At 45.1% G+C, this 15969-nt stretch overlaps 1 protein-coding gene across 1 annotated transcript in view; it reads left to right on the forward strand.

Annotated features, from left to right (window-relative positions):
- The window catches only part of SEMA5B (semaphorin 5B), a 153610-nt gene that overhangs the window by 91884 nt on the left and 45757 nt on the right, over window positions 1-15969 (forward strand). Inside the window, exons 11-12 of the mRNA XM_030579372.1 lie at window positions 7997-8114; window positions 15461-15642. Of these exons, the coding sequence (XP_030435232.1) occupies window positions 7997-8114; window positions 15461-15642 (300 nt within the window). The remainder of the gene's footprint in view (window positions 1-7996; window positions 8115-15460; window positions 15643-15969) is intronic.

Consider the following 15969-nt stretch of genomic DNA (forward strand, 5'->3'; position numbering starts at 1 on the left):
TCTTTTGAGAATCTGACTGATTTTTCCATTGTCCAGAGACCCAGGGGTTTGGGTCTTTGATCACTTTGTAACCAATTGGTTAGGATATTATTCTCAGCCTCCCCTGGAAAAGGGGTGTAAGGGCTTGGGGGGATATTTCTGGGGAAGAGGAACTCCAAGTGATCCTTTCCCTGTTTCTTGTTGAATCATTTGGTGGTGGCAGCATACCAGGTTTAACCTAAGCTTTTAGAAATAAGCTTAGGGGGCTTTCATGCGGGTCTCCACATCTGTGCCCTAGAGTTCAGAGAGGGGAAGGAACCCTGACAGATGTGTTTTGGCTTTTAAATGGCCTGGAAGGTAGTTTACTTTCAAAAGTCATTTTCAAGTGTCAGGCTTTAATTTATATGATTAAAACCCAACATGTACAAAGTGGAAGTCAGTGAAGCTGGTGGTGTGTAGGTGATAAACTTCACATACACACTTCTCTGTCTTTGTGTTCTGACACCATGCACTGAACTACTGAACCTCATCTGTCTGCTCTAAATGCTACTATCACCCTGCCCACTGTGGGCTAGGAGCAGTACCTTACTCCGTAAGTAGTTCCATTGATTACTCGAGGGGTAAAGTCCTACTCCAAATGAATAATGGGTGAAAAATCTGGCTCTGAATGTGTTGCATTGTTTGGCAGAAAAATGAAGTTGCAACTTGACCAGCATCTGACTGCAACAGCTCAGTTCCAGTCCACTTGCCTGTTCAGTGGGAAAGATAATGGATTTGCACAGATCATGAGCCCATCTCAATGGGTTTCAATTTTTAAATGTATTGAAATTACAGGGATTGTTTGAGTTGGTTTTTCTTTTTAATCTTACTTTCATAAGCCGTGAACATTCTTTGATTCTGACTCTGCTCTCTTCACACCATCTGGTTTTAGGGAAGACAAAAGTCCGCTCTCCTTTGCATGGGTTATTGAGACTGTCAGGAATTATGATTTGGTTGGCTGGAAGCTAATATGATTATTTGTTTCGTTCGTACCCTCTGCAGGTTAATGTTAATGGGACAATGAGCTAAACTTGTCAGGAAATGCTAGCCTGCCAAACAGTCTTTAGGCTCACAGCTAATCAACAGCAAAATACCACCTTATTGCTTACAAAATGCTGTCCTCTTTGCTTTAGAATCATAAACAATCAGGGTTGGAAGGGACCTCAGGAGATCATTTAGTCCAACCCCCTGCTCAAAGCAGGACCAATCCCCAACTAAATCTCCCCCTGGATTGAACTCACAACCCTGGGTTTAGCAGGCCAGTGCTCAAACCACTGAGCTATCCATCTTGCCCCCCTAAGCAGCTTTTTGTTGGAAACCTATTAATATGGACTCCTAACATCTCAAAGCAAAGTTCAGTACTGTAACCCAGAAGGTCCTGGCGCCCATCTCCTTCTATGACTTCAGGTTCTTTATCAGTCCCTAGTCTTCCTTAAAATAAAGGAATAACATAAACAACATCCACCCACCCTAGGCTTAATAAAAGTCTTGCGTCCCTCCTGTGTTTTTTCTCAGCAATCTGCTCCTTGTTCTGGAGAGTAGCTGCAGGACTGCTTCCCTGGGCCTTTCTTCACCCTAGTAGTCTCAGATGGCATGAAACGTAACCTCTGCCACTCTATAGCCCCTTGGCTTTCTTCAGTCTTGTTTCTCTCCTTGTTCCCTGCCCTTTATACAGGACAGCGTCCACAGGGCTGGTCCCCTGGGCCTTCCTTCATGGACGCTTTTCCCTACTGCAGGGACTATTGTAAGAGACTGTCCCTTCCTGGCAGTTTTCTGTGCAGACACACCTGCCCTGCAGCTCTTTATAAGGAGCACGGACCTGTTGCTCAGCTGAATCTGATTAGTGAACAGGGCTAGCTGGCCCCAGGCCTGTGGCCCTTAAAGATCATGCCAGACTGTTACACTCTCACCCACCTTCCAGAATTAGTTGCATTTACTTGCAGAGTAAAGAGAAAGGGAGTGAGAAAGAGGAAAATGGAAATAGAGAGGAAGGGCATGGGGAGAGCAAGAGCATTGTGATGAATTGCTGGAGAGCCTTAGCTGAATATCTATTAGTATAAATGCCATGTGGTTGCTTTGAGACTCTTGGTACAGAAGAGCATGTTTGCTTGTTGTCTCTCCCATGAGAATCAGAAGAGAGGACAGAAGTTACAGTAATTCTTGCTTTCCTTTGGCCTGTCAAAGCCTAATCTCTTGGGTCTGCTCTATTGATTTTAAAAGATCTGTTTATTACACAGTCTAAAGCTTTTATCTGTCAGGGAAAACTGACCAAAAGATGGAGTCTTCTTGTGCCATCAGCACATTAGAGGCCGGATTGGAAACTTTTGAACTGCAGACTTTTAAACTTTAATGAAGATTTTAAGGGAGAAATTGTTCAGTTCGTAAACAAGAGTTCCTAAGTGGGCTGCTGCTGCTGCTTTGCACTGCACATTGGAATACCTAAGGAGGCAGAGGAATCCCGGTGGGCTAGTCTGTATTCCACCCTGGCTCCAGGGCCCATCAGGGAGATTTGTTGGTGGCTCTTTCACGACCATGTACCTGGCACGGTTCACGACTTCCCCTAATACCTGTTCCTTCTGTGGCGAGAGGGAGACCCTGGCGCATGTTTATATCAAGTGTGCCTGGTTGCAGCCCCTCTTCCAGCTCCTCCAGAGCTTACTCCTCTGATTCTGGTTGCACTTCTCCCCACATCTCCTGATTTACGCACACCCTATCCATGGCCCCACAAAGTCACAAGACCTCCTTGTCAGCCTTCTCTTGACCATGGCCAAAATGGCCATCCACTATACCTGGAGCAGGAAGCTAGATTGTGGGGGTGGAGGAGAGTGTACTGCGACTGCGGGGCCTACTTCTAATCCTCCCTCAAATCACCTCTCTGGGTAGAGTTCCTCTGGCCACCTCCACTGGCTCCCTAGTTGCTTCCCAAGAGCAGTGGGTGGTGTCCGGGTTCTGTGCATGGTGTGCCCCTCTGGATTCCTGCTTTTATACCTGTGACCCTCATTCCCATCCCTGTTTTTTCATTTGTTGTCCCCTAAACTTAATTGAAGCCTTGGTCCAGTGGCTCCACCCCTTGGGTTAAGGGGAGGGGCCTTTAGAGGTGTGTGGGCACAAGCATCCCCAGTGCTTCAAAAGGTGCACATTGGAATAAACATTCCCTTTAAGAAACAACTGTGTTCACAGGTCGGATATTTTTCTGGGTCATTTAACTCGTATTTTGGGACAGTCTGTGGTAAAATTCATTCCCCTAAAACCAAAGCCCACAACAGCAACAACAAAGTGACTTTGAAGGGCCACCTCATTTTCACTGCTCTGGAAGAGAAAAATTCTCCTGCCGTGGTCTGCACCGAGATGATTGTTCACACAATGCTGGCTTCTTCTCCTCGTTTTCAGATGCTAAACAGCATTTTAAGGAGGTAAAAATTCACAAATACTTTCCCAATAAGCGGCTGCTGCATGGACCTTATGTGACTGGGAGTGGGGATGGGAGGCTGGCCCTAGGTAATTATGGAATAAGGAGAGAAGACAGATACTGAGTGATGTGGAATGGGGAGGGTGATGAGAGAAAGTGAGAGGCAGAGCCTGGGCAATTGAGGAGTGAGGCTAGGAGGCTGGGCCTGGGTGGTGGGAAATGGGGCCAGGAGGCAGGGGAAATTTTTCTGTTGACTGTAGTGGGTTGTGGATCAAATCCTACTTCCTGATTCCCCACCTGGAGCCTTAATCCTCTGTCTGTGTAATCCCAACTCATTGCTGTGGAGATTATTGTGGTGTTCGACAACTAACAGTCCCATGGCTCCAGAACAGCAGGCAGCAGGTGAACACTTAAGGAGGAGATCCTATTTTCATGCAAATGTCCTTGGTGAGTGAAAGTTAGAGAGTGAGCGACAAAATACCCTGTGCAGGAGATACCAGCAGAATTGTTTCTAAATTGGGGGTTTTCAGTATATGCCATTAGGCACCAGGTAAGACATTTATTGCAAGCCAATGAACTAAAGTGAATCACTATTGATGCAAATACCCTGTCATCGTAAACTGAGCCCAGTAGCTGTACATGGAGAGGTATTTTCCTGACTCAGTGAACATGTTGCAATTATTTATCTGCATGAGGGGTCCTAATGCGGGGGGGGGGGGGGCGGGGGGGCGTGGCTTTGCTGTCAGCAACATCTTACTTTTCATGTACATCCCACTCTTTGGGAATTCATCAAGTAAGTCAGTGGGCAATACCATCAGGATTAATGTAATCACTATTCCCTGCTGTGCTCCGGAAGGCCCACAGTGAGAGTTTCCAGAGTCGGGGACTAGTCGATTGATTCCCTGGCAGCGTTGCTTCAGTGGGAGTTGTGATGGCAAAGGGCAGGGAGGAGATGATATTGTATCATTTTGCTCCTTCAGGCGGTTCTAATCAGTCACTTTAAGAATCCACATACTGTTTGGAATTAAAGAGTCCGCGTACGGGATTAAATCCTGGCCCCATTAAAGCCAATGGTAAAAGTCCTATTGACTTCAGTAGCATCAAAATGTAACTGCTACATGATAATATTTGTATGTAATTACCACATGTATTTTCTGTTCTAAATACAGGGAAATACTATGGTGTCTTAGCTACCATGGCATGGCGAATGCTGATTTACTAATGGTGACTATTGTAGAGATATTATTGATCCTATTATTGATCCTATTATTATATTATTGATCCTAATATTACTATTGATATTATAGTAACATACAGAGGCCTCAACCAAATCAGGGTCCCATTTTTCTAGGCACTGCACATATAGCACATGACAATCCCTGTGTCAGAGTCTACAGTCTAGAAGGTGTCTAATTTGACTTTTTATTGCATACATTGTTGTTTTCTCAATACAATTTATGTAGCATTTTGGGGTGTGTGTATATGTACTGTATAATTCCAGTTATCAAATTCCCTTTATCCAAAAGTCCTAGTTATCCAAAGCCACAGTGTCCCTCCCATGTAGCCTGATGTTAGTTACTAGCACTTCTGTTTGTCTGAAAGCCTGTTTATCTGAAGTATTTGGATGTCCCCCAGCCCATTCAGATAAATGGGGATGTACTGAGTATGGGGGGTGTGTGTGTGTATATGTACATGTGTGTGTATTGAGTGTGTGCTTTTATATTATTTATAAAATAGGAATACATTTTTCCAAACCCTAAATGAAATGCGGATTTGAAAGTATTTACTTAACACATTAGCCAGACATCGTCTCTTCCTGTACTGTGTATTGTAATGCTCTTTCCATTTCCATTTATAAAAAGAAAGAAATGAAACAACTTGTGTGTAAGTAAATACATTTCTCTTAAACCTAAATTATATCACTGTCAGTTGGTAGGTTTCTTACGAGAATTGAACCAGATGGGTTCTGAATTTTGAAGTGAAGTAGACAGCACAGCTGTTTTGTTTTTAGATCTCAGTTGGTCACGGGAGCCAGCCTTGAGATGGGGAAATGTCTTGTTCTTTGATTATTATAAAATTATACCATGTATGCTCTACTAACCAAATAGAGTCCAGTTCTCATGTAAGTGGCAGAGAGAGGCAAATGACACTTTGTTCTATTCATGTTCCAGAGGCCAGTGAGTGTGCACCTAGCACAAGATATAGCTCGTGTTAACACGCACAGTGTCAGCCTTTTGCCAAAGCCCAGCATTGCAGTGTAGGTACCGGTCCTGTGATTCAGTTACTGATTGCCAATCAGCTGTGGGGGTTAGCGAGAGAGGCAAGAGAATGGCAGGCTGTGATTCACTGTGTGCACCATTAAGGGTCTGTGGCGTGCTGCTGTTGGCTCAGAGCAGCACATTAGCTACATGACATACAGTATAATAGTGCCAGCAAAGTGGTCAGTGCCTAACTGGGATATATTACAGCCTGCAGAGGGGCTGTGGGCTGCAGCACAGAACATATGGAGGTTATTTTCTGAATTTATGCAGCACATGTTTTCCTATAAATTAAATTCAGAGAAATTGTGTATTTGTAATAGGGTGATGCTCACAATAGCCATCCCTGTTATGAATTACAATGACCTGCCTCTGTTTGCTGAGTGTCTAGTGGACCAGCTTTACACAGTCGGAAGCAATGTAACATGTGCTCCATCTCAAGGTCTAGAAGGATGAGCTGAGATCTGTACAGCTATATGCAGGAATCTTTTGTTCTTCTTCTCTGTGTTTTTCTCACTTCCTCCAGAAACCACACAGTTCCTTCCTGAAGTGGTGAGATTACCTAGAGGTCTGAGCATATGGCAGGCATCTTCCTAGTCTGTGCATTTGCTCAGTGACTATGTACCGTCCCAGAGAGGAGCTGCTGCCTTTGAAGTGCAAAAGGCAGACAAGCACTTCCTATGAAAATGAATGCTACCCCATACTGTGGATTAAAACAGGATGGGCAGCCAAAACAGTAGGATGGGGCTCTTTAGCCAGAATAGTAAGCACTGCAGCACATATGTACCCTTCAGCGTCCTTGGGCTAGGGATCTCAAGTCTTTTTCTACATTAAAGCCTAGCGTTTACTACTTTGGGCTGAATGAGAATGATCTATACCTTTTCCTCAGGTATTTTTAAGCAGTTTAAGGAAAACATAATGGAGAATCATTGTAACTTGTTCACTAAATCGCTCCTTTAAAACAACCAAGAGACAGCATTGCTTGTTGTTTACCAGGTTTAAATCTTTAGTGAAACAGACGCCCTTCTGCACCATATGAGCAAATTAGAGAGTTGTTAAGTAATAAAAAAACAGTACCAGAGAACAAAAGAATCAAGTGTTTGCTTTTGGGCAAATTGCTTTGGAATCAGTAGGACTAGTGCTGCATCCAAGTGTTTTCAGCTGTGCTTGAGGGACATCCTTTTTCATTTGTAGCTGATTGTGGTCTAATAGGATTTCAAAGATTTCTGGGTGGGAATACTTCACATCTCATTTCATTTGATTTTTTTTCTAATGTTTCACTTATCATACTGATACCTACCCTTGGAATGAATCTCGTTATCTTCCTTTATAGTTGCCTGAACTGGATTTTTCCTGTTGCTCTCATGCTACCATTTAATTGGCATTTCTGATATCTTTTGGGGATTTCAGAAAGAGCCAAGCAGCAGTTTGCATGATAGCAAAGCATGGGTCACTGAAATAAAGAAATGGTGTTACAAATCCTTTTCGTTTTGGTCTTCCCTCTTCTTTCTCTCTCTCTCCCTGACTTGTCCATATTCTCTGTGGCTTGTGCTATTACATTTTCATAATGAAAATTAAGGACTTGAAAGGAATCCATGAGGGGAGTAACCAGTACAGCCCGAGATGGACCAGTCTCATCACTGACCTTTGCTGTCCAGTGATGGTGGCAGCCATAGTTAGTTTTCTGTAGCAGCTCATAGAATGGGAGCACACACATAGCTGTCAATATGAGTTTGGCAGGAAAATGAAGGCACCAGTGTTCAGAGCAGCCAAAGGCTCAGAAATAATGTTCTGCTGTGACTCTTCCAAACTGACATCTTGATGTTAGGATTATAAATGAAATCATTGTCCTGACAAAGGCCAAGACTAATAGAAAGCCTTTATTATTGGCCCATTGGCTAATTCTGCTTGTCTAACCCCTTTGGAGGGACATAGTGTCAGCAAACATGCTCACAGAGGATGCTTTGTGTGAGATCTGGCCTGGTGAAGGATTACTCGGGGGCATAAGGATATCTCAGTGACAAGTGTTCTTTGACTAAAATTTGCAATTTCTCCCCCATAGGCCTCAAAAGAGAGTGACTGACTGGGTTTTTAATCTACAGTATGTATGATATTTGCTTTGTGTCCTATCACCCTTGTTGTTCAACTGTTCTCTCATTGCAAGCAGGTGAAGTACTGCCTAAAAGAAATGTTTCTTCTGCTGAGGTTCACTGCAGTTGACAGCTGTCATATAGAAGCACTACACTTTAATATAGGTTCTTAGAGCTGGCCAATCTTAAAGAGCTCTAATCTGTTCTCTTTTCTCACACAGGGAATGTCTAGGAGCCAGGGACCCATACTGTGGCTGGGATAACAAACAGAAACGATGCACCACCATTGAGGACAGCTCCAACATGAGCTTATGGACTCAGAATATTACTGAGTGCCCGGTAAGTGGAAATTAAAACAGACGAGTAGAAAAGTGTGTGTGTGTGAGAGAGAGAGCACACGTGCTCGCATTATAGTCAGCCCATTGCTCAGTACATACATTTCTATGCTCTAGGGTCTCTGAGTCCTGCTGCGGGATTCCTACACCCCCAGTTAAGTCAGAGCAGCCTCAAGGCTGCTTTAATTTATGCACTATTTCTCTCGGCTCTCTTTGGGAAATGAGAATAGCTGAAGTCCATGTTCTCTGGCCCTGCCCAGCATGTCCCAACTCATCTCTGACACACACCTTATGTGAGGGACTGGGAGGCAAGAGCTGGCATAGAGCTCTTGTGACAACTCTGTGCTGGCCAGAGAAACTCCCTGTGCTGGGCTGTATTCTATTGGAGTAGCAGAAAGAGGCTGAACATAAACAGAGAATCAAGCCGTGTATGTGTGTATGTATGTAAATAAGGGGGGGAGAATTCTAGGGTCGGGGGAGCATGAAGGAGAGAGAGTGATAGAATTGTACGTTAAAGTGGAGAGAATTTTATATGCATGTGTAAGTGCAAGTAGAAGGGAAGAGTGATGGCGTGTGTGTGTGTATGTATGTATACGAGAGAGATGAAATTGTAACCCTCCACTAACCTGAGTAGGATTCAAACACAGGTTAAGGCACTCAAAGGGAATACTTTTCTGTTCTTGTTGTGGTCTCTGAAATGTCATTGCAACAAACCAGCAAACTGGCTGACTTTCTGCCTACCATATCCAGTTCAAGGCTGCAGTCTTTGAAAGCTGCATGGCCACGTTAATTCCTGCTGCTTGAACCATATCCATAAGATTGCAGGAAAGAGAACTACTCTGATTACCTTGCAATGTGGAAAATAAAAGATTTCTCTTCAGCCTCCATTGTTATCTAATGCCAGTTAGCGTGCTAATGGTGCTAACTACAGCAGGCTGAGAAGAGGCTGGGTGGGTTATGCCTTCAATATGCTATTTATGTCTGGAGGTGCTGGTATATTTATTTCCCTTATCTATCTATCTTCTCAGAAGATTTCCCAGGAAATATTAGTCATTACTTCAATCCATCCTCCACTTGGCAGGCTTAAGTCTTTCACCACTGGATTCAGAGGCTTGTATGTTTATAACCCTCTAGTGTGGTGCCTCCTGATTGCACAAGCTGTTATCTCGTCTTGTTTGATGCCTTTGTCCGTTGATAGGTGTGTGAGGTGTTAATCCTCTAATTCAAACACATCCGCCATGGCGAACATTGGGGATCGTGCAATTCCAGATCATTGTTTCAAGGTTATAAAAGCTGCACGGAATATTCAGGGGCATTCTGAATATTGTGTGCTCCTAGGGACATTCATTTCACCTTTGCATTAGAATTTAATATGCAGATAGTTTTAGTTTTAGGTTTTTTATTATTAAATTTTCATCAATATAGTACTTTTCATGCCAAGTACTTTAAAAACCACATACATTACAGAAATCACTTCCTCTCACTCCTCCCCCCCAATATATCGGTCTCTGATGTGGAATGGAACAGCTGATTTATGGCCCTGATTCAGCAGTGAACGGAAGCATACACTCAACGTTAAGTGCATGGTAAATACCTTGCTCAGCAGGAGCATAACATTACAGTAAGCGGAAGAATGTTTTACCTATTTAAAATGCAGTGACATGTAGGTAAATAGAATGCAGTGACCCAAGTCAGAATTTGGCTGGGACACTGAAGTTAAGAGGCCTGCCCTTGTGAAGAATGCCTCTCTGTTATCTCTCTTATTTTACTTCCTGCGTCTTGGAGAATCCAGGTTTTTATCTTAATCGGTTTCAGGTGCTTGATCCATAGTATTATATTAAGTACTATCCAAGGAATTATATAAACAAACATTTTTATTAATCATAAATTATACATACAAACACACGCTGCGTTAAAAGAGTGTTATTCAAGTTGCAAAGTCAAGCACTCAGAAGTTAGAAAATACCATAATTAAAGTTGCCAGTGCAGCATTGATTCAGACTCTGTGTGTGTATGCATTATGGTAGTCTTTAATTACATGATCATGCACTATTTCTTCCACAGGACTGCTGCCTGATTCACTGTATAGTATGGACAGTGCTCATTTAATGAGCAACTATTCAGTATTTTGTTTTCTCCTCATTGTTCAAAGCGTTCCCTGCACCCTATTCAACTTCTGCTCTAGAAAGAGAATGATTAAGTTCCTCAGGAGCTTTTCTGTGGCACTTATCCCTGTAGGATCTGAGTGCTTCACTAATGACTTTACTTTCACAAAATCTCTGTGAGGAAAGGGGTGATATCCCCATTTTACAGATGGGCAACGGAAGCAGAGAAAGTCTTGCTTTGTCCTCCCAGCGCGGATACAATCTTCACGGAATTCCGCTTCTAAAATCTAAGAGAAGTCTCTAGTGAGCTAGTGCAAACTGTGATTTTTTTCAAAGGCTTATAACTTGGCCAAATTTGGCAGTTTCCCTAGGGACAGCAAAAGGCGCATCCCTGATTCACCTCTCTGCCAAATTTCAAACCCCTGTTCCAAATCTTGGGGACACTAGAGCTGTTGAAAGAAAAAGACACCAGAAATTTTTAACATAGGGAAAACAGTGCTTTTCTCCCTAGCCTGAGGCGAATACCTGTCATGGAAAACCAGCCTAAATGGCTGAGTTTGGCAAAGCTGTATGGAACTGAAAACAGGGTCTTATACTGAGAAGCGTTGGGCAGCATTAATATTGGGTGGTGCCCATGGGCAGTGGGTGAAGTTTCCCCTGAAGGAGGCTGGCTCCCTGTCCCACCTCTTCCACCCATGGCTCCATCCATACTCCATCCCCATTTCGCCCCCCGCCGCCACTCACTGCATTCCTCCTCTCCTCTGCCCCCCATAAGGCTCCCTGCATCCCTCCTTTCCTCCACCCCCTCCCCCATGAGGTCCCTGCTGTTCTCCACTTCCCTCCTCTCCTCCACGTGCCCCCTCCCCTGCGAGGCCCCCCCGCTCACACTCTCAGCATCCGTTCTCTCCTCCACCCTCCTCCCCCACCGCCCGCAGGGACACAGTGAGCAGCGGGTGGGAGGGGGAGGAGGGGAAGAAGGATGCAGGGTGGTGGAGCCTTGTGGGGCAGGGGAGGTGGAGGAGAGGATGGATGTGGCAATCAATGGGGGACCTCCTGAGGGACGGGGGTGGAGAGGAGAAAAAAAGGGACTCCCCAGATAGCAAGGGGCAGGGCTTGGGGAAGGGGCGGAGCAGGGTCAGGAAGAGGCTGGGTACAAGTGAGGCCACTATAGTCCAGGTATCTCATGGCGGCAGCTGGATCAGGAGAGGTTCAGCCTCCCCTGGCCTATTATACTTGCCAACTATGGTGGTGCTACCTTCCCCACCTATAATATTTGATTATACACCAAAATTATCTGCTTTGCATAAAAACAGGTCAGTCTAGATTTTTAGCTTGGATTCTGAGCACCGCTGCTTTTGGGCCTGTTTCTGCATTCCTTGAACTCAGTAAGACATTTAAGTTGTGCGAGCAGTGGAGTATTGGACCCTTCTGCATATGTGGGTCTATTTATGATTAACAAGGACTCTCTTACCTGATCGTGTAATAATTTCAAAGGTGTATTTGATTACAGAGGTTTTAAAATGTATTTTGTTTATATGATGGCTACAAAGGAGCCACCACGGAAACCTGTTCTGGAAAAAATCAATTCATGTTTTTTTATCCAAATTCCTGAGCTTGCTCTTTTCATAATGTCACTACAAATTTAAGGATGGAATAATAATCCATATGTAATTTCTTAAGAAAAAAACTTGCAACGTGACATGTTTATAAATCTCAACATTTCAGCCATTTTGTTTATTTATTTAAATGTTGGGTTCTTTCCCAGTACCAATTGCGAGCCAATAATTATTTATCAGCTTTTTATTTTTAAAAACTGAAGCAATGGGCCATATCCTACCATTGATTTCTAAGCAGAACTCCTGATGGAAATCAGCAAAGGCTTCTGGCTTAAAAATGAACAGCATGATCCAATATTTGGATTTTTACTTTTGAAAAGCAAAAAAAAAAAAAAAATCCATAATCAAGTGTTTGAAAGTAGCTCTCCTAATTTTCTAATTTTGTAACACCCAAGCTGTATTAATTTTATGTCTGTATTTAAAAATCACAAAGTCAACCAAAAATAATGTACTCCTTTGGGACATCTTGCCTGGTAACCTTCAACCCAGAATGAATTTTTGCTGCTGAATGACAATCTGTTGAAAACAAAGGTTTGCAACAGATGCTTAAAACCCCTTAGCCACAATATGACGAGCACAGTAACAGATCTAAATTACTTCCATGTCATTGCTGTGGGTTGCTGAGGCTGTTAGATGGGCTGAGGGGGGATGATGACAGCTCTCAAAAGTGCCTAGTTAAAGCTTAACGTAAGGTAGACGGGGGAGGAGGCATGAGAGAGTTCTACTCCTGATTCTACAATTGACTCACTGTGTGGCCTCATACATGACACTTAACCTTTTGTGCCTCAGTTTCCTTGTCTGTAAAGCTGAGGAAAAGATGCATACGTCACCGAGGTAGCGACAGCTAGTTCAGAATGATTGTAGAACTCTTTGAAGCTGTAGAGGGATAAACATTAAGCATGGCAATGTTGGTTTTGTTTGCAGCTGTATCTGGCTCAGTACTTTGGCCCAAGATGTTAGCCAGGGCCCCAGTCTGTTCCTTTCTTATTCTTTGAATGAGACACAAAGACCTATTTCCATGTTGCCTTTATTGGTAGTTTAGCGGCAGGGTTTTGTGCAGCCCTGGGTGGGACATTTCTCTGATTCCCTTCCGTTTTGTCTCACCACACCTCTGTCAGAGCCCTTCAGTTTTGGCTGTCTCTGTGGAAGCTGCAAGGGAGTTGTAGGCTCAAGACAACACACAAATTGCACATCCTCAAGAAGTGGCACTGGGAACCCAATGGATCTCAGGCACAGTTATAGACACTGGCACCTCTAAGGCCCCTATGTTTCCTCCCATGGCTGGCTAGGGTGCCACACTGCCTCCCCTATAGCTGCCTCACTTCATGTAGACCCCCTGTCGGAGGTCACAGCGCACATACTGCACAGAATTAGTTTCCGTTGCTTTTTCTGTTCTGTTACCCTAGATAGAGAGGAGCTGGTGCAGCCCAGAGCAGCAATATCCTGACTGCTGGGTCTGGCTGGAGTTTGTGAAGAGCGCAGGTCTATTACTGTGGCGCTGGCAGAGCAAACCAAACTGTGGTGGGGAGGACAACCGTGCTCAGCAAACTCATTTCTCTTCCGCAAGGCCCTTGGCTTCACTTTGCATCACATAGGAGCCTCTGTGAGACGGGCAACCTCCCGTAGCAAAAGAAAGAGCGAGAGAAGGGTTGGGGGATGGGAATGGTTGTAGAATTTAATTTAAATAGGAAGATTGTTTGATTAAATAATTGTGCCTGTTTTTTTTTTTTTAAGTGTAATTCATGACCAACAGGCAAGGTTATTTTTCATTTGTAGGTTAATTTAGCGATCCTGACAGCATGAGACTAACAGCAAGCCAGGCATTGCATGAGTAGATACTGACACCCCACCTCTCACACATCTCAATCCCAGCCAGAAACTTCCCTGTAAGCGTGCAGGACTCACCCCTGCAGCACCTCCTGCTGGTCATCTCAGGGAATTAGCTTTCCAGCCACTGGAGCACCCTCTGCAGCCTGGTGTCCCGCTACCACTTGGCCCCTGTGTTCCTCCCAGGCCCGGTGCCCTGTTATCTGGGGCACTGCCCCCGGCAGTAACCCCTCAGTCTTAGGGTGTCCCCTTCCTGGGGAACCCCCACCCAGTATCCCCACCTTTCCTCAGTATACGGCTGCTGCCAGTCATTGTCTAGCCCCCGCGCCCTGGTGCAGACTGCAGTATCAGCCTACTCATCACTGTCATGATTGGTTTTGGACCTGCTGCCTTTGCCTACCCCTGGGCTGCCCTCTGCAACCCCCAGTACCTATTTGCCTTCTGCTAGGCTGCAGCCTGGGGCTTCCAAGGCTGGAGCTCCCCAGCTCCTCTGCCTTTCCCCAGCCCTGCTCTAGTCAGGTACCCTATCTCTAGCCCCCTGCAGCCAGGCCCATCTCCCTCTACAAATGGAGAGAGACTGCTGCTTCTGGCTTCTCTGGCCGTCTTATAAGGCCTAGTTGCTCAGTTTGGGGCATGGCCCCAGCTGCAGCCACTTCCCCCAATCAGCCGGGGTTTTGCTCCCTGCCCCAGCCCCAGCCCTCTGCAGGGCTTTTCCAACCCCTTCAGGGCTGGACCGGGTGCTACATTCTCCTTATTCCAATTTTTTGCACTTACATGATTACCCTGTTTTTTATTACTATTATTATTTATTTGTGTTGTAATGCCTGGAATCCCCAAGTCACGGAGCAGGAGCCTATAGTGCTAGGTGCAGTACAAACACGGAATGAAAAGGCAGCACTTGCCCCAAAGCTGAATATATTTGAGTTTTCTGGAGACGAGTGGCACGGCCTACTAGATAAGGCTGCTGGACTGGCCACTGGAGACTTGTGCTCTATCTTTGCTTTACCACTAACCTGCTGTGTGACCTTGAGCAAGTCATTTCACTTACCTGTGTGTGTCTGTTTCCTCTCCTCCTTTGCCTGTGTTATCTAATTAGATTGTAAGCTGCTTGGGATGGACTGTCTCCTACAGTGGGGCTCTGAGCTCAGCTGGATGCTACAGTAATATAAACAGTAAATAATAAATTTGATGGGAACAATCTCAAACACTGCAGCAGTACTTTAGTAAGCGGTGGCGTTTTGGACTGTTAACACAGGAAGACAGTGGTTAGGCTGCTAGTGGGCAGTGCCTTCTGCATATCACACTGAGCAATATTGTCTCATTGCTCACTTGTACTCCTCCTCTGTCCATATCCACCTGTTGTCTCTTGTCTTATCCGTAGATTGTAAGCTCCTTGGGGCAGGGACTGTGTCTTTGTTCTGTGCTTGCACAGGATCTAGCACAGTGGGCTCCTGGGCCATGACTCAGCCTCCCAGGTTGAGGCGGTGTGAGATGATATCTGAAGGTGTGGCAGTTTTGTGAGGTAGGCAGACAATGCTCTTGTGGGATGCGGTAGTAGCCTGAGGGAGCTTTGCTGCTTGTGTATGCATGTTAGGCATGCAGGGTGGAATTCTGAGGGTAAATATTGGCTCAGCATTGTCTGAAAATAGCCCCAGCTTTTGAATCCCGCTCACAGGCACAGACAGCTCCTGTCTAAGCTGCATCTTAATCCTCTCAGCAGTATTGTTTGCCATGTCTATTGTGGTGCTGTCTCCAGTAATGTAAACTCTCTGTAGTCACTTTTTTTTTTTTTTTTAAATTAGGTGAAAAACCTGACGACAAATGGGAGATTGGGGCCCTGGTCCCCGTGGCAACCATGTGAGCATTCGGATGGGGACAGCACAGGCTCTTGTATGTGCAGGTCACGGTCCTGTGACAGCCCTCGCCCTCGCTGCGGGGGTCGCAGCTGTGAAGGGGCCAGGATTGAGATTGCAAATTGCTCAAGGTACCTCTGCATGGCTGGGAGAGGAACAGGGTGGTTCCTAAATGTCTGGTCTCCTCACCTATGTTTCCACTGGTATCGTCTTGTCTCTGGGCCACATTTGGCCCAAGGGGTAAGTGGGCGCAATGCCAGTTGAAGTCAATAGGAGCTGCAGGGACTGGGCTCCTCTGAAAAACAGGCTGAAAGTGTGTCAAGTGAGGCACCCAAAAGCTGAGAGGCCCCCAAGTGAGTGGATGTATTGGAAAATGTTGGACTTAGCTTCTCTGGGGCTCACTTTCCCACTGCTGTACAGTGGGAATAGTGAGAGCACACTAGTGTTGTGTTTCTAAC

The sequence above is a fragment of the Gopherus evgoodei genome, chromosome 11 (genome assembly GCF_007399415.2).
Source record: "Gopherus evgoodei ecotype Sinaloan lineage chromosome 11, rGopEvg1_v1.p, whole genome shotgun sequence".
Lineage (NCBI taxonomy): Eukaryota > Metazoa > Chordata > Testudines > Testudinidae > Gopherus > Gopherus evgoodei.